Below are 24,869 nucleotides of genomic sequence, written 5' to 3'. Positions count from 1 at the left end.
TATGTGTTGTTTTTCACACTACCCAAGCTTTATTTTACCTTTCTGTTTTTTGCATTAATATCAGAACTGAAAATAAATGACCACACCTGGAGGTTTTTATTGTGGTGTACCAATAGGTTATAAAGGATATTCCTGTAGGAAATGAATGCCCAGCTAGGAATATAATGAGTCGACTCTGTTGAGAACAGCTGCTACGGACAGCAGACATAAAACAAGACAAACTCAACTCCACAGTGAAATATTTTCTGTTGTGTTCACAGCAAACGCTCGACTATCTTCCTTCAGGCGATGATGTAAAAATGTGTCTACATGCCACAGCATGTCTCTCATGTTAAGACACAGCCTTGCAGTTTTTTAGGGCTTCAGGTATGAAGCAAAGCGTAAACACTGTTTAGCACAGTTTAGCACAGTTTACCGTTGCGCTCTTATGTAATACATTACCTACGTACACTGCTGTCAATATATAATTGTGTTGTATTCCACCAGATGAAGAAACAAACATGATTTATTTCGGAATAATGATAAAACCTATTAGCAGTCAGGAAGACAAGCTTACAGGCAATAAAACTGTTTATTATTGTCAGTATGGCACAAAGTAAAAAGAAGGGTTTGGAAAAGTCAGCCATAAAGTGATATTATGAGCATATTAAGAGTTAGCCATTATTTAAAGTAATTTAGATAGTCCCACAGTAGCACCAACCTAGTATTGTTTTTTGAATTATCATGGATGTCTTTCTCTTCTGGCAGAATACAGATACTGGCAAACACAGCAGATAACACCAAAGTATCTGAATTGTTTGATTCATTTTCTTATACTGTTATTTAATATCAGAAAATCTACCAGTATAACCGACAGAAGACGTTTTTATTTCATTTTTACCATTGACTATACAAAGCCGAAGCTGGGACAAAAGAGTTTGGTCATCTGTCTCGTTGTGTTGTCAATTCAGAACGCATAAAAGAGGGGACAATTCTTCTTTGTCTTCTTTTTTATACCCGTGGTGGGAAAAAGCAGTTGTGTGAAAGGTAGACACAAAAGCTGAGGGTGTGAGCTGACCGAGGCAGTGACACACAATAATGGTTCTTGTGCGTGACAAAGACACCCACAGAAGCAGTCTTGTGCTATAGCTGTAATCAAGAGAAGATATCTGTCTGCACATCGAACAAAATAATTGATTAACAATGTTGTGGAAATAGCTAAAATATCTTGCAGAATTTTAGAGGAAGGTCAGGAAAAAGAACGACTTTTTACTCATTTATTTGAAATCCTTTTGAAATAGAGCACATAAAATGGCAAAGAGTTAAAAAAGGGTATTGGGATAGTTTACAATTTCTTATAGGCTTTCTATCATTAGTTTGAGTGTATGTACATGATTAGTGAAGCACACAGACTCCGTAACTGAGTGCAGGTAGTTCAAATGTTGCAAAAATATTAACTGACATTATATTTAAAGATTCTACAAACAATTAAAATATACAGGTGGGAGGAATGGAAAGGAACACTTATTGATAGCACGAGTGAGTAATCATATGACACAGCAAAATTAAAAATCATCAGAGGAAAACCTAGAGGTTTCTCCTTTATCAACAAGAACAAACTAACAATAGTATCACTATTCCAACCCCCAGTGCCTTACCCATCCCCTGACCCCTGAGATCAACTCATTTCTCTACTAGTTCAACAGGCCTGTGTACAGATATCAACCAACAGTTTACAAAGCAACGACATCATATGACAAATGTATGCTCAAAATAAGGAACAGGAAGTTGAAATTAACCTGCTGGCAGTTAATACATCCAGCAGCCTATTTTAAAGTACTGAGGTCAAGAGCTGTCAAACCAATGATAGATCAAAAGCTGTCAATCCAACTGGTGAACAAGCAAACAAAAACCCCCTTCAAAACAGTTAACATTTTATTTAATTGTATAAGTGGTTTCAACCGTCTTCCCCACAACTGCATTCTAAATGCTGCTAATATAGACATCTGTAAAGTAACTTCTGGTAGATAAGTAACTTCTAAAACAGATGTAAAACATCAACACTAAAATGACCACAATATATTAATTTGTTATTTCAGAACATTTAAAGATAAATACAAATGTTTTAGGCTGAGCTGCACAAAGAAAACATAAAACCAGCTCTAACTAACTAGTGACTATGCTAGCTTGCAGAATAGTGTCTGCAAACAGATTTGGTGCAGAGATGTAGGGAGTGTAGAAGTGATTCAATGTGACATGTGCATGCAACCCTGCAGCTGTAGGAGAGTCAGCCTCTTGTGCATAGTAGCTCACCAGATGTGAGTCTGTCACTTCAAATGTCGCCGCATTCAGCGGCACTATCCTCGTGGTAAATGCTTATAAACAGAAAGATTTCACTGTGGTGCCAGTTGTGACTTTAGCCCCACCACCCCTATGTGACATAAGCAGAATAAATGAAGAAGGTGAGGGTTTAGGCTACTATGATAACTGTAATCAAGCTAACTTGTGGTTACAAAATCATGTGCAACATCTGAGACAGGAAGTGAGAGGACTAAGTATAGAGTGAATGCCAGTTTGCATGTTTTTAAAGAGGGAGACAGAAGTTTTGCAGCACCAATAGTGGGATGTAAGCAGAGGAAGTGAGTGTTTTTGTTCAAGGGGCAAAAAAACACAACAAAAAGCAGCTCCTGGACAAGTTGTAGTCCAGATGTCTGCAGATGTGTGGCCCGTCATGGACCAGCTACTTGATAACACATAAAAAAGCAGAGTAAGTCCCCTGAGCTCCACATACCAACTTCTACGTCTTACACAGTAAATTAAGCTTCTGTAACTTACATTGTAGCTTTTTTAACTGGTGAGATTCGCATTTCTCTGAAATGGTTCAAAGTATGCTTCTGGAAACCTGCAAGGCACCTGTTATTTTGTGTCTGTGGTGACATTTGATACTGGCCAAGCAATCGCACTTTAGGTGGCAAAGAAAGATCACCATCGAAGACAGAAACGTCTTACCATACCCAAACTGTTAAATCTCCTTCGCATCCCACGTTGGGCAATTTATAGCTGTGTTAAAGTAGCTCAATTGTGAATTTGTCTGAGTTTCAAAGGTGTGTGACAGGATGTGGTTAAAGAGCTGCAGCACCAAACTGAAGAAGCAAAACTCCACAGTTGAGTTAACTGAGCTGATGGGCTTAAAGCATAAATACACTAATATAGTGTTGGAATAAAACATAAGCTTCAACTGACCTGATTCCTCTTTGCTGAACTTTGTAATTATTGTTTGTAAAACAGGTCAGTAGCTATAAAGTATTATAATTTTTAAAAATGTGCTTGTTTGCAACTTCGACATGGGCTGTGAACACTTCTGTTCTCTGTTCACACGAGGTTTAAGACAGAGGCATGTGCAGTGACTTAAAGCCATTTAAAGTGATGCCATCAGGATGTTTACTGTGTGCACTTCTATTTTATACTCTCTACCATGTCACAAACTGCCCCAAATGTCAGACAGTCATAAAACTATTATGTCCAGGTCAGTGGATCATACCAGGAAGTACAATGATCTGTGAAAAGTAAAGTCAAAGTTGATAACTCATTAGCAAAAGCTCAAATGTTTGGAAATTCAGACAGCATCTCTGAGGAATGTGCATAGTGTTCCTATAGCGGATGCACAGTAAAGTGGCTAAATGCCTGGATCGATATATTGATTTTTCAAAAAGCCTCACAGCTGTTTTAACATTTGTGACCATGTCATATACACACACAAACTCTCAGGAAGTTTAATGTATTCCGCAGCTATGTAGAAGTTATAACAGCTTGTTGAGAAACAAGGCATCTGAGGCCATGGCATTCAGATTTGGTCTAGTTTAATCTCCCCTTAATTAATATGGATAAGCTCTGGTTGTGTGTGTGTGTGTGTGTGTGTGTGTGTGTGTGTGTGTGTGTGTGTGTGTGTGTGTGTGTGTGTGTGTGTGTGTGTGTGTGTGTGTGTGTGTGTGTGTGTGTTTTTGAGTGTACAGCTCAAAGTGGGTCTGAGGAAGCTGTCAAGACAAAGCAGGGTTTAAGTTTTTGCGCTGTAATTTCCGACCTCTGCTATTTATGACAATGTCTCTCTTCCTTTTTTCTCTGTTTCTAGTGGGCTGTTTCCACGTCATGCTGTGCACCCCTGCAGAGGAATCTGCATTTACATAGAGTAACATACAAGCCTCACCTCTTTCTGCACATATATCGAGCACTATTAAAACATTTACCACTTAAATGCTTAAACGGCTAAAAAAAAAAAAAGGGAATGAATGAAGTCTGCATCAAATGAATGTGTGTAACAATTATATTATATACAAGCCCCCAAAACTATAATTATAAGTGTGCTTAAAAAAAAGAAAAGATCCATGACTGGATTTTTATTATCCCTGTCTTTTCTGCATACGTACAGCAACAGCTTTAGAGCTCATTCTAACCAGAAACAGGAAATGAAATCTGGTTGTTTTCATTTTCATAGACTTTTGCTGATAGCAACAAAAGTCTGTAATAACAGCACAGCCATTTTTAAGGTATTATCAGTGGCCCTACCATAGTGCAGGAACATTACAGCTTTTGTACAAAGACATAGCAGGAGGTAAAAGTGATACTGCAGCATGTCCTATCATGTTAGGCATGCAGTTTACATAATCACTACACCAAGGTGAGGCTGTTGTCTTCTTAGGGTACATAGTTGTGTAATTATATCCAGCACAAACCTCCACAGTTAAAAGGAATAAAGGAGAGCTTTAAACTCTGACCTTTAGGGTCAAATGATTGAACAGTAAATTAACTTCTTACTAGCTTCAAAGAATAATGCAAAAAATGGATATAGTACAAATCCGTATTATCTTGACAAGAGGTAACTATCATATTAACATGTGCCTTTGACTCCATATGTCTCATATTACAAAGAGAAAACAGCAAGTATGACCTAGTTTTGTCAATGGAGTAATGTTTAGGGATTTTTGCTTAGAAAAATCTGTTGTCAGGGGTATCACAAAAATAAATAAATAAACACAGCAAATGCATGAGTTATTTTAAAGTATCGAATTATTATTTTAGAAGGTTAGAAAAGGCAGTTTAAAACAGTGTTAAAATATAGTTACATGGCAGGAAGTGCAAGAGGAAAGTTCCCCATTAAGTAACCACAGATTTTGAAGAACAACTCAAAAGAACATAATGCAGCTTCTGCAGGCACAGTACAGGTACATACAGTTTTCATTCTAATGTTGTATGTGGAGTCGGCATCTGCCAAGGAGTGAGAAACACTGAGAAATGAATTTCCTACATGTCTGGCAATATGCAAAGCACCTCCATCAGGTCTGCAAAAGACTGTGGCAGACTTACTATTCCACTGCAATGTTCTGAACAGGCAAGCCCATTAATAAATTATGGTAAGTCGCACACACTGACCCTCTTGAGACATCTGGTGCTACCCATCAAGCCAGCCTGAGAGCATGGCACAGCTGCGTCTGCTCCTGCATTATCGCTAAAAGGAGAACAGGAGGTGTCCAGCTGAGGTCAATACTTGCATTTACCTCATCCTGCTAATCAAATTGAGGTGCATGAGTGAAAGTGTCTCCCAGACAGCTTGAATTCCCTAGGGTCTGTCTGTCTAGTTGTACTGGGTTCAAACTCCCTTAACATCAGTTCATTGTTTATTCTATATGCAGCCATCATTTTAGGGGGAACACCTGCACCTAAGATCTTCTGTCTGCAAGTAAAAGGAGATTTCTGTCAGGTCGCAAAACAAACAGTGCCATTAAATTACAGCTGCAGCAACAAAATATCAGAGGTGGAAGTTTCTTTGACTAAATGTTTGAGTTTCTTAAGCTACTAGTTGGAATGTGACCATCAGCAATACCTCCTAGATTTGTTGTATTAGGTTTCTACTCATGCAAGGTGATACTTTATGCACAAGCTCAGTATTAAGTTTCAAATTTATCACACTAGCCCTGCGAATAATAGGTTCTCTAATCAGAACTCTACACAGCCTGTCAAAATGATTTCTCAAGATCGCTTCGTTTACTGCAGGGGGAAGTAACAGTTCCCTTCCTGAACCGTGGCAGAACTTCACAAGTTATCAGATTTGATGAGTTTTAGAGAGACCACACTATAAAGTAAGCAGCTAATTAAGCTATTTTAAAAGGAAGCAAATGTTTGTTTTTAAACATGACTCATATATAGACTCTGGCCAAATCTGGACAACAGCGCTCAAAGATGTATTACCTCAAACTACATTAGCGCTGTGGCAGCGGCCCATTTCTACAGCAGTTAGTATTGTCTGCAGTGCATTCATTGCTCATGGCATCTTCCACTCAAGGCAGGATGTGGTTGTGTACACACATCACTTTCAAAATAACTCTTCAACAGCCTTGTCTCTCCTTTTATAGTAAAGGCCGTGCTTATTGCACCATAGCCCACAGTGAGGGACTCACTGGATGAAATGTGCGTGCCCACATAGAAGCAGCTGATTTTCTCTAAAAGTGGCATGTATCTTACAGGCAGAGGGTCAAACAGGGGTTTGTTATGCCCTGTACTAACAGCACTAAAAACTTCTAATGAGAGGGGAGTGCTGGCCTGAGAGGTTTTTAGGAAGTTGGGAGGTGCACTTCCTGAAAATCACCGATGCTGAAACAAGGTTCTGCATTGCATGAAGCAAGATTACAGAACCACTTTTAAAACACTAAGAGACAAACACATAAACAAAGACAATATGTAAAAATAATTCAGGTCTTTATTTTCTGTGCATGATCTAACACATGCGTTTGAAATGATCAAATTAATGATATGCTGCAGAGATGGTCCTGTTATTAGTAAGAGGGAAAGATGAAACTCCTGATCAACCGATAACTGTCCCTTTTTTTTTAAACTGCCTTAACTTTGTATAATGCATCTTACGTCATTCCAAATCATATACAAACAGAGACTTTAGGTAATGGTTAAAAAACAAAGGAACACAGATAACGCATTTTAACTTTCTGATTACAACAGTAGACATAGGAACTTGTCATCTTTTTTCAGTTCCTGCTTCTTTATATTAGTAACTGGCTCCACCTTCTGGTAAAACCTGTGTACCTGAAGAAAGGTTTCAATTTTATATCCTATAAATAATATTGTCTATACTTGTAATTTTTTTACAAAAGGAAAAAAAATAGCCAGTGTTTGCAGGCCTTATAGTAGTTTAGTATAATTTCAATAGCATAAATGCGCTGTTATTATGTAACAGCGTGGTGTGTTTTATTTACCAAACACAAATGAAGCATTTTATGTGTTTTTGTTTTTTCTCTCTCTCCTGTGTTTTTCATGATAAATATATTCACATCCAGCTTTTCAGAGAAGTGTTTAAAATTTCAGCCCCTAAACTTCCACTAGATTAATTTGGTGTCTTGGGCTAAACTTCAGAGTTTTTGCCAAGACAGGTGAGGGCGCTGTTGTCACGGAAATGCCCGCTTTATCAAATTAAACACAGAGTCAACAGAACAGCACCAAAGAAATAGCACTAATGTCCTGTATAGCACGCATGGCCTACATGCCTGACATGTGAGTCACATTTAGAGTCACATTTCACACTACAAATGAAAGGCAGTGTGTGTGTGAGAGTGTGTGTTATTGGACAAGGTCTAATCATTAACTACTGTATCCACTGGAGCAAACTGCCAGGTCTTCTACTCTAAGCAGTCAGTTCCAGATTGTAACTGATCATCCATCAAGCTTATTCATCATACTTGGACTGAACTTTGTGGAATTGATCACAATCAGGGGACGCCATCAGTGTGCCAAATTTCAAGCCTTTTTTTTCCCCCTATACAGCAATAAAGAAGAAGACTGTTGAAGAAGAAGAAGAAGAAGAATGATAAATGATGAGGAATGATGAAGAATATGTATGAAAAACTGTACTGGTTCCTATCCAGCATTGCTACTTGGCCTCTTGTTAATCTTGCGTATCCTCTACTCTGTAATGGATTGTTGTTTACATAGATATGTCTATGTTAAACAGCCACGCTTACCATGAATGTTTATTATTTTCATAATAAATCTATGCAACAACTGGAGAGTCCAGACTGAATTTATTTTACCCTTCTCTCTATGCAAGCTAAACGAGCTATAACATCTATTTAGCAAGCTGAAACGTTTCTCCCTCCTGACATGAGTACCAAATGTCTGGAAAAATAATCACAGGCTTCTATTGTTCGACCACAGTATTTAACTGCACACTTCCTTCTCATCTGAAAGCTATTTCCATTGCAATTTTCAAATCATGTTAAACCTCTTTCCCCGATGTGACTCTGAGCAAAAATCTAAAGTGTAAATAAAGCAGATTTTGGATTTGCAAGAAAAACAAACCCCCTCAAATGAATTTCAACAACAAATGTAAACTAAAGCCTGAAGCTCCAAAAGGAACAAGACCTTTTCATTTCCAAGCAAGCAGACGAGCAGGACCAGATGTTAGAGCGTACCCTGAGAGTGTGCAAACTCATTAAACACTTTTATGGCTGAACTTGAAATAAACGTGTGTGAGAGAGCAAAGCTTTATGTGCTACCTGAGAGCAAGACACCAAAGGGTACAGAGCTGCTAAGCACAAGCCTGTGCATGTCTGAGTTTGACAGTTATTTGATACAGTTGATTATTAAATAAAACAGAATCATAAAAAGCAGCTAATGCACGTAAAATTCATCAAGGAAAAGAAAAATAAAGTTCATTTGATTTTCTTTTCTTTTTTTTCATTTGAGCTTCTGCAGGGTTTGAGTAAAGAAAGGATTACCCCTTAACATTTTCCCCACCCCCCTTACAAACCCACTCCTACCTCCAGAAGTCACCACCTCATCCGTCTCAGTCCAGTGTCATTTCACAGTGACAGCCAACCTCTGGAATTTCAGTGCAGAAGAAAGAGAAGCAAATCATGGGGCACAGAGTATAGCAACAGCATTGAAAAGAGTATGACAGAGATATTTTTTCCCTAGAGGAGATTTTGACTTTGCACTCTGGAAATACATGAAATCCGGTGTGTCTTGTGAAAAACTGAGACTTGTTTCTGTCTAGGCAATTTAATGAGCGTAATCCCCCTGGGAGGAATAGTCAGAACGCAGAGCAACCAAAGTCAGCCCCGTGGGAAACAAGGCGTTACGGCTGCTCACTGTGACAGACATGCAGCCACTTACTTTGGTCGGTGCTCTTTTTCTCCTGCTCCACATCTCTGCTGGTAGCACAGACGCCTATAGGTAAGTCAATCAAGTCGAGCAACAGGCCGTGTGATGTTGTATGGTGTGCTTCTACTCTGAAAAATCTGCAGCAGGTGAAAACTTTGCTAAGTCAAGATTCAAAAATAAGTTAAAGTATGATGTCAGACAGATGTTTACGTACCAAAGAATTCCAATCACATTTCAGGAAGGCTGAATGCCAAAAATAACACAGCAATGTTAATTATAGTATCGGATAATATACAATTCAACCTGCTTCCTCTTAAAAAAGGTGGAATCTCTAACAACTGGAATATTAGTTTCTCCACACACTGTTATTTTAAGTGGGGCTTAAGGAATAACACAAATCCCTCTATTTTGCAGTGTAGAATATACATAAACCTTTAACAGTCGAAACTGTTATTTTGAAAATATGTACACACAACCTTGCCCCTGCTAACAGAAGACTAAGAGAGTGCAACTTCTAAATATGGCACAGCAACTGTTAATAACTGAAGAGCACCTGTCTCTCTTAGGAGACCGTCTCCTGTGGGCTATTCTGGTTGATTTCTATAAAGACACGGATTCCTCTTGTCCTGCCTGGGATTTAAGCATTTGGCTGTCAGCCTAAAAGCAAAGCTAACGATGCTGAAAGGTGCAGTCAGATTTGAATGCAAGATTCTGCTATTTTTGGAATCACTTGCTCAACTAAGTTATGGTAGAAATGTTAATCGAATTTACAAGTTAAAATGTACACATGCAATGTAATCTATATGTACCACAGGTTATTTTGAGCACACCGCTGACTCTTTAACCACAAGTCAGAATAACCTTCCAGTTGATATGCATCAGCCTCCAGAAACAAGACAAAGATCAAAGCCGATTTTTAAAAGGAGGAAATATAGTGTGAGGGTGCCAGTGTCTGATTAGTATGTTTTTCTCCATCTGTAGCCTACATCCTGTCAGCTGGCTGTTGCACCATGGGGAGCCCAGCTTCTAGTGCTAAGCAAGCCTTGTGAGGAGACACTTTATTTAGGTTGCTTGTTGTTTGGACCATAATTAAAAGTGGATGCCAGAATGCCTGCAATTGAGACATCTCAGTTAGTGTGTGTGGGCCTAATTAAACATGATTCTATAATAACCTAAATTCATAATCAGTGGGGGTTTTATTTTTCATTTTATTTTTTTGCTTCCTGACATGAGATTTTGTTTAAAGGCTTAATTTACTTTATATGGGATTATATATATATATATATATATATATATATATACACACATACATACACACACACACAGTGGGGCAAAAAAGTATTTAGTCAGCCACCGATTGTGCAAGTTCCCCCACTTAAAATGATGACAGAGGTCAGTAATTTGCACCAGAGGTACACTTCAACTGTGAGAGACAGAATGTGAAAAAAAAAAATCCACGAATCCACATGGTAGGATTTGTAAAGAATTTATTCGTAAATCAGGATGGAAAATAAGTATTTGGTCAATAACAAAAATACAACTCAATACTTTGTAACATAACCTTTGTTGGCAATAACAGAGGTCAAACGTTTACTATAGGTCTTTACCAGGTTTGCACACACAGTAGCTGGTATTTTGGCCCATTCCTCCATGCAGATCTTCTCGAGAGCAGTGATGTTTTGGGGCTGTCGCCGAGCAACACGGACTTTCAACTCCCGCCACAGATTTTCTATGGGGTTGAGGTCTGGAGACTGGCTAGGCCACTCCAGGACTTTCAAATGCTTCTTACGGAGCCACTCCTTTGTTGCCCGGGCGGTGTGTTTTGGATCATTGTCATGTTGGAAGACCCAGCCTCGTTTCATCTTCAAAGTTCTCACTGATGGAAGGAGGTTTTGGCTCAAAATCTCACGATACATGGCCCCATTCATTCTGTCCTTAACACTGATCAGTCGTCCTGTCCCCTTGGCAGAAAAACAGCCCCATAGCATGATGTTTCCACCCCCATGCTTCACAGTAGGTATGGTGTTCTTGGGATGCAACTCAGTATTCTTCTTCCTCCAAACACGACGAGTTGAGTTTATACCAAAAAGTTCTACTTTGGTTTCATCTGACCACATGACATTCTCCCAATCCTCTGCTGTATCATCCATGTGCTCTCTGGCAAACTTCAGACGGGCCTGGACATGCACTGGCTTCAGCAGCGGAACACGTCTGGCACTGCGGGATTTGATTCCCTGCCGTTGTAGTGTGTTACTGATGGTGACCTTTGTTACTTTGGTCCCAGCTCTCTGCAGGTCATTCACCAGGTCCCCCCGTGTGGTTCTGGGATCTTTGCTCACCGTTCTCATGATCATTTTGACCCCACGGGATGAGATCTTGCGTGGAGCCCCAGATCGAGGGAGATTATCAGTGGTCTTGTATGTCTTCCATTTTCTGATGATTGCTCCCACAGTTGATTTTTTCACACCAAGCTGCTTGCCTATTGTAGATTCACTCTTCCCAGTCTGGTGCAGGTCTACAATACTTTTCCTGGTGTCCTTCGAAAGCTCTTTGGTCTTGGCCATGGCGGAGTTTGGAGTCTGACTGTTTGAGGCTGTGGACAGGTGTCTTTTATACAGATGATGAGTTCAAACAGGTGCCATTCATACAGGTAACGAGTGGGAGACAGAAAAGCTTCTTACAGGAGACGTTACAGGTCTGTGAGAGCCAGAGATTTTCCATGTTTGAGGTGACCAAATACTTATTTTCCACCCTAATTTACGAATAAATTCTTTACAAATCCTACCATGTGAATTCATGGATTTTTTTTTCACATTCTGTCTCTCACAGTTGAAGTGTACCTCTGGTGCAAATTACTGACCCCTGTCATCATTTAAGTGGGGGAACTTGCACAATCGGTGGCTGACTAAATACTTTTTTGCCCCACTGTATATATCTTACCTTTGACTTCTCTTTTTCCTCTGCAAAGGCACTACAGGCAAGTCCTTACTGGAAACCAACCAGGTGTGTGTCGCTATGGTAGGAGACTGGAGTGTTGCTATGGCTGGAGGAAAAACAGTAAAGGGCAGTGTGAGGGTAAGAACAGTATGCATTCAAAGGCCAGTTTATAATCAGTAAGATAAAAATCATTAAGGCACTTAAAAAGCAAGCAGGCTGAGACATTTAAACTAACACGAAAAGCTTTCTCAATAAACAAATATTTAGAGAGAACAAGCTTTACTGCCAAAAAACTGTATCCTGACTATTGTTAGTCTTTTCATGGGGGATATTTTTCTAACCCCCAAAAATGTGGAGGAAATTACATTCTAGATTTAAAAACCTTGCCTGTACAATAGAAATTTGTGGTTTTGACTGCAATCCATCATTTTCCACCACTGATATTTCTGGTGGTATTTTCTTCATCTTAAATGTTTTACCAGCCCAGTGTGAGCACGGGTGCAAGCACGGAGAGTGCGTTGGCCCCAACAAATGCAAGTGTTTTCCAGGATACTCCGGAAAGACATGTAATCAAGGTGGGTATTTGAGGTCATTAAATAATGTCTGGAAAGCAAACCGGGTACACAGACTAATTTATGGAAGGATTCACTTTTCCAGAAAGAAAATGTTTATCTGCTCGATTGATTGCTTTACAAAAAGTAAAGATCTTTCTTATTCTTAGACCTGAATGAGTGCGGCCTGAAACCTCGTCCATGTGAGCATCGCTGCATGAACACCTATGGGAGTTACAAATGCTACTGTCTCAACGGATACACCTTAATGGCCGACGGATCCTGTGCCAGTGAGTCCCAATGTGGATACATACACTGAGTGGAAATGCAGAGAACAGCTGCATATCAGGATGCATATCTGATAATTTGTGTTATTTTGTGTTTGGACATGTAGATTCTAGGACCTGTGCACTTGCTCACTGTCAGTATGGCTGTGAGGAAGTACAAGGAGAGATTCAATGCCTCTGCCCATCTGCAGGGCTGCAACTGGGGCAGGATGGAAGAACTTGTGTAGGTGAGCGGTAACAGATCATACGTGCAGAAAAATGAATGTTTTAAGAAGTTAGTCTTATACAAACAATGTGTTATATGAGGCAACAGCCTTTATATGAAATAAGAAACACAGAGACTCTTTCTATGTCACACAGATTGAAGGTAACTGCATACTGGACACACTGTGTGAGGATTATATTACATGGTTTTGGCATGTTTTGCTTGTAAATCAACTGAATGCAATTTAGTTATATATCTTCCAACAAAACTGCTTGAGCTGTGGCTGCACCAGTCTGTCATGATCACACAGGGGAGGTCATATACAAGTTCAGCGGCATTAAATTTCACGACTGCCACGAATGCAACACATTCAGAAACAGATTTACAACAAAAACATACTTTCTATTCCAAAAGCAGCCAAATTCTATTTTTACCACATGTACTGTACAAAAAATGAATTCTGATGAGACACATTTATCCTGATTGTATTCAATGTGACATTCCATATACTTTATAGACCCCAACTGGCTTTAGGTCCACACTTTCAGTTGCTAACCACAAATATAGTAGAAACATTTTAAGCCATAGCAGTAAAAGACAATCATTTGTCAAATGTAAGCAAAAGCAGAATAGAATTGCAAATAATTTGCAGAATGTCTATGCCCTATATTTGATTAAACATAGGGTATAAAAAATCTAATGTAAAACATTTTGCTTTTAGTTCAATTTTGCACACTTGCCTGAATTTTGGGGAATGAGGTTTTACATTAATTACTATTACAATTTAAAATAAAACCCTTCTTGTGCATATGTCCTGTTATGTTGAGCTGTTAATAATTATATGCTTATTCACCACAGACTGCTGCTTAGCTGCTTGCTGAGCTCCTAATCAAACACAATTCAGCAATGCTATAAGGCTTTGAGAGTTCCTATTTACGATTATCAAAATGATAAAGCCCCAAAAACAGTAACTAAATCTATAGAAATAACTGGTAACACACCCCTGGCAAAGCAAATAGCGAAGAGGAAGTGTTATTGACCAGAAGGTACTGGATATGACTGCATGTGAAAAGGTTTTCGAAGGACTCTATGCAGCTTTGAAAAACTAAGTATGCCCCATTATTAAGTGGCTTTTTTCGTATGATTTTAGCAATCTCTCACATCATTGTGGAGAAATTTGTTACTCTTCTTTGCAATGTTGCTTCTGTTTTTGCACTGATCTCTTAAGATCACTCAAAATTTCATGTAGATTGACTTTAAATGGGCCATTGCAACACGTTGATTCTTTTCTGTTTCAGACGTTTTGTTGTAGATTTGCTGCTGTGCTAAGGATCACTGTCCCGTTGCATGACCCAGTTTTAGCTAATCTTTAGCTGTCGGCAGATGCCCTCACCTTTGACTCTAGAATACTTTGGTATACAGTGGAGTTCATGGTCAACTCAATGATTGCCTTTTGCCCAGGGCAAATGATTGCAAAAAATCCCAAGTCATCACCCCTCCACCATTGTGCTTAGCAGTTGGTATGGAGTCTTTGAGCTTGTATGCTATGGTTAGGTTTCACGAAAAATAGCACTATGCATTATAACCAAATATGTTCACTTTTGTCTGATCTGTCCAAATAAGATTATTCCAGATGTCTTGTGGTTTGTTTTAAACCTAAACTGTGCTGCCATGTTCTTTTTAGAGAGAAGGTGTTTTTTCTTGGCAGCCATCCCAAACAAGCCATATCTATTTAGTCTTTTTCTCATTTTAATGTTATGAACTTTAACATTTAACATGCTCAGTGAGACCTGTAGCTCTTGGGTGTTTTGCAGTTTCTCCTACATTGAACCATCTGATCTTGGGGTAAATTTGCTTGAACATCCACTCTTAAGAAAACAGGGGCATTCTGTTAACACACACACCTGAATGGTCCAGACCAGCAAACTGCTAAACCATCTGCTTTTATATCAGTGGTCACATTTAGTGATGAACAATTAATTAAGTGCATTTGATTAACAGCCTTTGGCTGCTAGTTACCCTCTTGATTTTTATGGAATCGGTAAGGGTGTACTTAGTTTTTTCACAAGACTACAGAACTCTTGATAATTATAAAAAACATGGGCTCTTTATTTTTTCTCCTGCTTTGTTTCTCTTTAGATATTGATGAGTGTGTAACTGGGAAGAACCTCTGCCCATACAACAGACAATGTGTGAACACCTTTGGCAGCTACTACTGCAAGTGTCAGGAAGGCTACGATCTGAAATATGTCAACGGCAAATATGACTGTGTAGGTAAGGTATACATGATCATTAAGGGGAGTCATCTCCTCACTTCAATTCCTAAAGGTACAAATAGGCTTCTTCCAATTCCAGACCTTGATGAGTGTGCAGCCGGCACCCACAAGTGCAGCCACCACGCTGTCTGTGTGAACACTCAAGGATCCTACAGGTGCAGGTGCAAGTCTGGCTTCAGAGGCAATGGCTTTGAATGCTCTGGTGAGATCCGAGATTCGCTGCAGAGAATTACGAATAAAATAATTTTAGCAAAGCCTTTCATTTCTACTGAGATTTGTCAAATTAAGGCATTCACGCTTGATTTAAAAAACAGACGAGGGTAATCAGTCAGGTAGGTCAGGAGAAGTTTTACAGCCACATATTTCATTTGGACTCTTTAAACATCTGCAAACAGCAGTCCTGCCAAGGCTAGTTTCCTGCCTTCAGACTCCCCTCCTCTTCACAGATGTTAACACCAGAGAGGCACAGATTGAAAACACACCTGTGTAAATACGACACTGCATTGTAGCTAGCCAACTGAAAAAGGAGAAATAAAGATAGTGCTGTACTCTTTGAACCAGACCCAGATAATAACAGGTGAAATCTCATGCAGCCAAATAACAAAAAAGAGGTCAGGGCTTTCTGCGTAAATGAAAATGCCTTTATTTTCTGTAGTTAAGCCGTTTTATCAGAGTTCGTGGGATGGAGAAAAAGGCAGTGCAGATGATTCCCTGAATGGTGAGATTGTATAGAATCCAAGACTCTGTTTCTGCTATTCACTCCCTGCCCTGCAACCCCATTCACTCATCCCTTCCTCTTGTCTATATATAAGAGCACCTCCCCCGCCTCTCTCCCCTGCTCATGGCTGAAAATGTATGTCCATAGCACCCGCAGTCTGAGACCTTAAATCCTCAGCATGGCCTTATACAGTAAATTGCTTGAGCATTTAAGAAACTAATTTAAGCTATGCCCGCTTATGTCTTATCTGCATGCAGTAGGAGGATCTGTTGTCTTAGCATGTTAGTTTGTTACAGCTCTGCTCCTGTGGAAAGCATATTATCAATGGCCTGGTAAGTCACTGCAGGGAAATAATAAATAAGAACTGCATCTGCAAAATACATGACAAACAAGAAAGACATCTGAAGTCAAATACTATGTTTGTCAGTCATGATTGCAGAGCCATATGTCTATTCTGATTCCTCTTCCTGCCTGCAGCCATCCCAGACTCCCAGGTGAAGCCTAGGATTCTGGGAGGTAAACTGACTGACGAGGACATCAAAAATGTAATCCTCGAACCAGTCGCAACGCCACCTCCCAACATCCCCCTGCAACCTTTTGACTATGACGGGGAGGTCTATGTTGGCACTACGACTAAAGGAACGCAAGAGGAGGGATTTCCTGAGGAAGAAGAGGAAGAGGTGGAAGAGGAAGACAACCAGCTCAATCCAAGAGGAGACGTTTTCAGTAAGGGGCATATTGTTTGGCAGCGCTATGATAAATGAGTTCCACTATTCTGGGTGGTCTGCAAAGTAAGTAGTAACCATAAACAGACTAAACAAACTCAGTGTGATTCAAAAGAGACTGTCCCCTCATGTTTACATGACATCTGAATGTAATTATGGATTTTCAGCTGAAATAACTGTCTGAAAGGGCAGCTCTGGATTAAGGCCTTGACCAAAAAAGAAAAGGGGGTGTTGCTTCAGATCTGCTGTTGACCTCAAACCCAGAGTTATCCCAGTCTCACTGACTTATCTATAAAGGATCAAAGGCACTATGATGATTATACTGGTATAAATAAAATAAATTGTCAACCTAATTTTTTTTCTCAAAATCCTTGAATTCTTACTTACTCTGCTATATTAAACTATTGGTCACAACAGACTGAATGTAAATTCCCAATAATAACCCAACACTGTAAAATCAAGACTTACCAGCTTACATTTAAAACCTTCAAATCCCCATGAATGAGGTTGTCTTTCACTGATAATCTTGAATTTTATGGAAAGATCAGAGCCTGTGTAAGAACTCAGAAAGCAAGAGGAGACAGGCCCCAAGACATCCATCACCTCCAGGGAGGAATGTTAGTCTGCTGGCATGTGAGAGCCCAAGGATACAACTCATCCTGGGCCTGCTTCCCCATCCCTCAGGTGGAGGGGGAGGCGGGATGGGAATTTACAAAGCCCCTAAACCTTTTATTATGTTTTCCCCAAAACAGCTGTTGTGCAAACAGACTTGCCTCCTTGTAGGAAGGTCTGTCATCAGCACTCTAGACTTCTCTAAAACAGGCCTACTCTGACTGAGCAGCTTCAATAATCCCAGCTGTCACTCATCAGACTATCTGTGGCTGCATTTCATGGGGGTGATTTTCTGCTAGAGCTTTAAATTGCTTGGAGGGGATATATGCTAAAGTTGTAGCTCCATTTTATGGTATGAGTGACAGCAGGGCAGGTCTTTACCTGTTGGTTAAAAACCCCTTTCTACCTGTCATCTTGAAAAATCTCTTTGCTGTATTATTTATGCATTAAGTTCTTTCCATTGCATATTTTTTAAGAGTAGTATCAGAGTTGTGTCAGTTTTTGCACTCATTATCTTAGTCTAGTTCGAGTCTAATACAAAATCCATCAGGAAATCACGCCATCAGCTAAAGTTGAAAGGTATAATCTAAATGAATTTAGGATTTAGAGCAAAACTTTTGAACCAATGAATACCAGTTTAACTTAGGCATGCCTAATAGCTGAAAGCTTAAATGTGTATATTAAGATGAATTCACTCCATTTTTTTTTTTAATTTAATCTCTAAACACAGTATCAGAGGACTTTGAGTCAGTGTTCGGACCAGCCACAGAAGTCGAAGAGATCCACATAGCGCCAGCTCAAGAAGGTAATCAAAAAGTGTGTTCATGTTTCATTGTTCCCAGGAAGTTGATTTTGTTCATCACATTGCGTTTTCATTGAGAGAAAAGTTTTGTCAATAATTCAAGTGACTTCTTTAGTCTCAAGACCAAAGTCGTCCAGATGAACAGAATTAATTTTCTGGGATTTCCTTACCTGGATGATTTAGCATATATTAAGACGTGTTATTGTTGTATAATCGCTACTCAGCTAATTTAAAAATGTGTTCCTAACATTTACTTTCTAGAGTATTTCATGGATTGCAACTTTGACAAAGGGGCGTGCGAATGGATCCAAGACAAGTCTGATGACATGGACTGGAGTGTAGCATACCATGACAATGGTAACGACCTGATGAATGTTACTTTTTCAAAGGAGAGGTATTCATTTTTGTGCATTCAGATACTGTAACTTACATCAGCTACAAACCTTCTCAGGTGGTGAGTACTACATGGCTTTGAGCGGGCTTGTAGGGGAGCAAGAGGATGTGGCCAGGTTGAAACTGCTTCTTGGTGACCGGTCCCAGTATGGCAGCCTCTGCCTTACCTTTGACTACCGTGTGGTTGGCCCTGATGTGGGCACGCTCAGGGTACTGCTGGACAACAATGTTTACCCAGTATGGGAGCAGAGTCAGAGCAGGGAGCAGGGCTGGCAGACTGAGTTTCTCACAGTAACCTGGAAGGAGAAGGCCCCAGAGTCTGTAAGTCATTTACACACATTTTAGAACATTATATTTAAAATCTTCTTCAATACTTGTGGCTAGCTATGATGGGATCTTGACCTAAAAAGTAAATTCCTTTGATGTTCTGAAAAGGCAGCCATCACATTACTAATTTACTACTCAGATCAACAACCTTAATGTACAACTGTATGTCGGTTTGTGTTTCAGGTTATCTTTGAAGTTCAGCGCGGGAAAGGTCTTGGAGGTGAGATTGGGCTGGACACTGTTGTGCTGACATCAGGAACGTGTCAAGAGGATCCAGTCTTTTAAGAACATATGCCTTGACATTTATCCATGTTATGGTGTGTTTCTTGTGGATTTTTTCCCATTATTCCCTCAGTGCAGACACACAGTCTACAGGGAACAATACATAAACTAAGTGCAGAGAAATTCATGTCATCACAAAGCTGCTACATAGAAGCACCCTGCTATAGTTTTTTTGTGATTTTCAAAATCATCTTTTATGGTACAGATAACTCAGATCTCAGGAAAAGGTGAAAATGCTAACTTTGTTAGTCTGGTCCAACAGTATTGTGCTTAAACCTTTGTTATGTTTGCAACAATGCATTTCTGAAGTTAATAGTTAAAAAGTTAATAGTCCACAATATGTAATGTGAATTGTTAGGTTAATTATATCTGCAATTTTAATTGATCAACGTTTTTGAAGGTTGTTTAGTTTAAACAATTAAAAAAAAACTATCAGTGCATACAATTGTGTAAGATTTGCTGTATTATTATACCATGTTATTACATTAAATGTTTTTTTCTAACTTCCTATCATTTATTTTTTTCCATGTACAGATTCCATAATGATGATTATTTTACAGTACCAAATGTTCAAAAGGTTTTGAGCTGCAACTAATTTCTTTACAGTTTGCTTCAGGCTCTGGCTACTTTTTTAAAACAAATTTTAAGTCCAGACCTTGTACCTAACCATTTTTAATCAGTTACAAAAACACATCATCTACTCCCATATATTTAGTTACATCTATGAAACGGACAACGCTAACACGGATTAACGAGCATACAATATAATTTTAACAAAGTTATTCCCAAAGAACTATTATCACAAAATCCGGCATAACCCAGCAGGGGGTGTAGTGTCCTTAAAAAATGCACATTTTCCTAGTAAAATATAAAGAAACGAGAGCCCCAAACTCCTATTATCTACTGCAGGTTTCTACAAACTGGGTAAAAGTATTGCGTGGTAACAGATGACAGCTACATGTGGCCCTCTGTTGGTGTAGCTTAACTACTGCAAAGATGTTGCGGTTAACTACCGTAAAATAAAGCGATGTTACGGCTTACTAATCTCACTCAAATAAAGCAAAAACACGAATGACTTTAAAGTCTGTGATATTTTGAACATTAAGAGTCATGTGTACGCTGTGATAAAATATTAATGTACATGTTGTATAAGTAGTGGTGGCCTGAGAGCGTATCTCGGCGCTCGTTGGTTGTTTCGTCCTGACCAGATCACATGACCCGACGTTACCAGCTTGTTAGCAGCTAGCTACGTTAGCGCCAGACTTTACCAGGAAACGGAGAGCCCTGACGTTACCTCCAGACACGCCAAGGGAAGGAGCTGCCAAACAGATGTATTAAGATCATTTAAGTTATCTGGTGGCTTATTATTTTTATTCAACAGCTGCCTGGATCTAACTGTGAGGTACGTGACTTACACTCTTATCTGCATGAAAACCAGGCTAGCTGATCTGGTACCCTACATTAACCTAACTCCAGCTGTTATCTTGTTTTCCTTCTTCACGATAGCCAGCTCAGCTAACTGGCTAACTGGCCGGTAGTACCAACTTGGTGACTCTGTTATGTTACAGCACGTTAAAAATATGTTTCGTATTGTGTACCATGTAACTACAAGCTAAACTTTAATACCTTGTTTGCATCTTAATGTAACGTTATCGCATGTTTGGTGGCAGATAATACGTTATTGCAGTGTACCTGCTGTCCCGGGCCAACAGAAAAACTGAGCTCTTATCTCTGTATTACAGCTAGCTGAACGCTACCTGAATGGCCTGACTCTTCAACATTAAAGAAATGAGCATGTGACCAGGGACTGGGATTTAACAGCACATGATCCAGACCAGTGGATGAGCTCAAAATCAACCTAGGGTGAGAACAATATGTTTTCAATACCACACTTCTTCTTGCTGCAACTTTTTTTTGTGTGTGTAATGGTGTACAAATACTAACAGTATCCATCACACACTCTTTCTACTAGGTAAACTATTTCAAAAGTGGTGGATTTGGGAGTAAATAGCCATGACAACAAAGACATCCTTGTTGAAAGTCATTCTGCTCGGTGACGGTGGTGTAGGAAAGAGTTCCATCATGAATCGCTACGTGACCAACAAGTTTGATGCACACCTTTTCCACACCATCGGGGTTGAGTTCCTCAACAAGGACCTGGAGGTAGATGGCCACCAGGTTACCCTCCAGATCTGGGACACAGCTGGCCAGGAGCGCTTCCGCAGCCTGAGGACTCCTTTCTATCGTGGCTCTGATTGCTGTCTGCTCACCTTCAGTGTTGATGATAACCAGAGTTTTCTGAACTTGGGCAACTGGAAGAAGGAGTTCATCTACTATGCGGATGTCAAGGAGCCGGAGAAGTTCCCATTCGTAGTACTGGGCAACAAAGTGGATGTGACGGAGAGGCAGGTGTCTACCGAGGAGGCGCAGCAGTGGTGCAAGGAGAATGGTGACTACCCCTATTATGAGACCAGTGCCAAGGATGCCATCAATGTAGCAGTGGCCTTTGAGGAGGCAGTGCGTAGAGTGTTGGCAGTGGATGAAAGAACGGACCACCTCATCCCTACAGACACAGTCAAGCTTCACAGAAAGCCTCGCTCCACTGCCACTTGCTGTTCGTAACACCCAGGAGTTATCACCAACATGAATTCACTATTAGGCCCATTAAATGAGGATGTAGGTGTACAGTTCTGTAGTAACATCTTATTTAAACAAATTACGCTACTGTTATACTGTTGATGGTTTGATAATGCAAAGTGTTGGATTTGTTTGGGGGAGAAAAACAATGAAAAAACACTAAATTAATGCTAGTGGCATTACAAATACAATTAAAAGCACTTGACTCAACACTGCCAAAGGCCATTAAGTCAGGCTTACGGGAAAAAAAACAAAACATTTTGTGTTGACCCAAGACAACTTATAGTTATAAATTAGAGTATTTTTCAAAAGGTTAAATGATTCCATTTTTTTTTATTTGTTTAGATATGTGCAACCTGGAGAGTGCAATTACTGTAGGGCCTCTACACTCCACTCCCTAATATTGAAATGCAGAATGGTGACATGATAGTAATGAAATAACTGCAGAATTGAAATAACATATATCTACCAATAAACTTATTTCTGAAAATTATGAGGTAGCTAAGGAAATTCTTTGTATGACTAACAAATGGAAGCTTGTTATTAATGCACATTTAGGTCTTGTTTGTGCACATTCTGCATTGTGGATAGATTATGGCTGTGTGTTGAAAGCAATGAGGGATGAATTAATTCCCTGAAATATTAAAACAGATTTAACATGCATGGCATTTGGAATATTTCTGTTTCTGGAAACTTTTGTATTTTGTAAGCTCTTTTTATCATTGGAAAAAAACATGAATCTAACTATAAGCAGAATAAATAATGGAGTAGTGACATTTTTTTTCATTGATGGGATTATTTAGCTAATGAATGCACTTATTTTTTAAATATATTTTCAAGTTGAAAGTCTCCCCATAGTTATTTAAAACTGTGAACCATATGTTTAAGTGTCTTTTTTTTTTTCTTTCAAAGTTGTACTACTGGCATGCCAAGTGATGAATAAACCCCCTGAAAATTGCCTGTTATGCATGTTTTGTAGACTGGAATCTAGCTGATAAATCAGTTTAATATTTCCTGTGAACGTATTGGACTATGCTCTGCAGTAACTTACAGATATTTTCTTTCTGGATATTTTTGCAGTGCACATGAAATTTGAAGCCATAATGTTACACAAAGCAGCCACATCCACTCTATTAAAAAAACAAAACACGCACAATGCAAAACACTGTTTATACAAATCCACTTTTGTTCTGAACACATTGAAGATTTTTAAAGAAGAACAGAAACAACTGTATTAACTATATACAACATAAAGACACTATTGAAATTTTTGTGTGAAGTGATTAACTCAGGAGATGCTTCTTCCCAAGGAACTGGACTTTCCTCTCAAAAGCAGTTGAGCGGATGGGCGCGTTGATTTCATAGAATGGATTCATTGCAAACTGAAAGACAGAGCAGGATAAGATTAAATGCTAAAAGCAAAATATACCAAATGTCACATCATGCTAAGATACTCTTATCACCTGGATAACGACTTACCTTGATGTATAAATCATAGACGTCGTTAAAAAAGTTTTTGATTCCATCTTCTTGTCGCATGTCGTGCAGCATGATGAATCTTATATGTGTTGCAAATAGTTAAAGAAAAGGAAGACATGCCCATACACTGAATCTGCCCGGAAACAATGATAACAAACTCATTAAGTCCCAAAATAATCACACTGGTGGCCCTGATTTCCATATTTATATTACATGTTAGATCATAGCTTTAAATCCCAATGATTTAAATGAATTAACATGTTTTTTAAGATGTAGATTAATAGAAGATTCAAAACTTGTGCTTGATTTTGGTTATTCAACTTGCTGTTTCGATTACAAATACTGTGTATAAACTACACCACTGAAATGAGATTATTTAACAAACTTACCCCTTTCATAAGTGTACAGCCCTTTGTTTTCAGCTGGGAGTTGTCTGAAGGTGCTATATAAATAAATTGCTTGCTCGCTTGCTATCAGTCTAAAAACAGTAATATCTTAATTAATGCTGAGCAAAGAAAAAATGTGTTTTCATCGGGCAACTGACACAGCATCAGGAAATAATTATCACATGAAACAGAACAAAAGGATATGTCCTGCAGTGACAAATGCAGAAACAAACCACTCGTTGAATTTGTCCACAGTTTTCAAGTACATATTGTTGGACAGCCACATATTTTCATCCACCAAATCCAGGGCTGCATGTGCAATGAACTGGTTTAGGTGACGATGATCATCCTGTAAGTATGATGTAAGTAAATGTAAGTAAGAACAGTTGTTTCATGATTTAATTAAGAGGGGGGCAATTATTTTTTTCCACATAGGGCCAGGTGGGTTTGATTAACTTTCTTTTTTCCCTTTAATAAACAAATTAATCGTTTAAAACTGCATTTTGAATTTACTCAGATTAGCTTTGTCTAACATTGAAACCTGTTTGATTATTTGAAATGTGTAAGTGTGTCAAATACACAAATAGAGACAAATACTGCGCTGTAGCTCAGTAACTGAGTGATTAAATTAAGCGAGGTTACCTTTGATTCGGGCTTCCCAGCTGGCAGGAACTCCATCTCAAACACAGGATTGTCATGATGACCAACCATGACAAAGTAAAAGCTTCCAGACATCGTCTTCTCCTCTCAGCAAAGATAAACTGATCTGAAATTAATCCCTCCACAACGAAATAAGCAAACTTATAAGTAGAAAATAGTGACAGCATAACCTAAAATGACTGTAAACCCTCTGGATAGCAAGTTAGCACTAACCGCGGAGCTCCACGGATGCTTAAAGAAACTACATGACTATTGTAAGACCAAGATAAGCATTATATGAATAGAAACAATAGAAAGGTATGTCATATATCTGTTTTTAAAGGAATAAAACCGGTGTTTGTTTACCTGTTAGTTGCGTTTCCTGGATCGCAAGAACAGCAGTCGCAAAATGATGACATAATAAAGTAGCGAAACTTTTTTGTACTAAATCTTTTAAACGATAATTATT

At 39.0% G+C, this 24,869-nt stretch overlaps 3 protein-coding genes across 6 annotated transcripts; 2 read left to right on the top strand and 1 right to left on the bottom strand.

The window, feature by feature from the left end:
- The first annotated feature begins 8,819 nt into the window (after positions 1–8,819).
- egfl6 (EGF-like-domain, multiple 6) lies at positions 8,820–19,766 on the top strand. Of its 4 annotated transcripts, XM_026145657.1 has the most exons (14): positions 8,820–8,932; positions 9,038–9,216; positions 12,113–12,219; positions 12,564–12,656; positions 12,803–12,922; positions 13,027–13,146; positions 15,264–15,398; positions 15,480–15,602; positions 16,056–16,118; positions 16,596–16,844; positions 18,186–18,260; positions 18,519–18,614; positions 18,709–18,971; positions 19,161–19,766. In XM_026145657.1, exons 2-14 carry the CDS (start codon positions 9,143–9,145, stop codon positions 19,260–19,262), a joined length of 1,620 nt encoding a protein of 539 aa, XP_026001442.1. In that variant the 5' UTR covers positions 8,820–8,932; positions 9,038–9,142; the 3' UTR covers positions 19,263–19,766. The 4 variants fall into 4 exon arrangements, with proteins under 4 accessions (XP_026001442.1, XP_026001444.1, XP_026001443.1 ...); XM_026145659.1 differs by lacking the exon at positions 15,480–15,602 and having other exon boundaries at positions 8,820–9,216; XM_026145658.1 differs by lacking the exon at positions 16,056–16,118 and having other exon boundaries at positions 8,820–9,216.
- A 668-nt stretch (positions 19,767–20,434) lies between these two features.
- On the top strand, positions 20,435–22,854 carry rab9a (RAB9A, member RAS oncogene family). The gene is made up of 3 exons (XM_026143676.1): positions 20,435–20,661; positions 21,002–21,122; positions 21,232–22,854. The coding sequence occupies exon 3, from the start codon at positions 21,273–21,275 to the stop codon at positions 21,879–21,881; it is 609 nt and encodes a 202-aa protein (XP_025999461.1). The 5' UTR covers positions 20,435–20,661; positions 21,002–21,122; positions 21,232–21,272; the 3' UTR covers positions 21,882–22,854.
- Positions 22,855–23,045: 191 nt separating this feature from the next.
- Positions 23,046–24,847, bottom strand: trappc2 (trafficking protein particle complex subunit 2). Its single transcript, XM_026143677.1, has 5 exons — positions 24,767–24,847; positions 24,404–24,540; positions 23,966–24,110; positions 23,376–23,461; positions 23,046–23,278 (listed from the first exon to the last, which is right to left on the bottom strand). The coding sequence occupies exons 2-5, from the start codon at positions 24,494–24,496 to the stop codon at positions 23,180–23,182; spliced, it is 423 nt and encodes a 140-aa protein (XP_025999462.1). The 5' UTR covers positions 24,497–24,540; positions 24,767–24,847; the 3' UTR covers positions 23,046–23,179.
- Between the last annotated feature and the right edge of the window lie 22 nt (positions 24,848–24,869).

Source organism: Astatotilapia calliptera, chromosome 16, assembly GCF_900246225.1.
Source record: "Astatotilapia calliptera chromosome 16, fAstCal1.2, whole genome shotgun sequence".
Taxonomy (NCBI): Eukaryota; Metazoa; Chordata; class Actinopteri; order Cichliformes; family Cichlidae; genus Astatotilapia; species Astatotilapia calliptera.
Note: the sequence above shows the minus strand (reverse complement) of the source record. Positions and strands in the feature narration are given on the sequence as shown.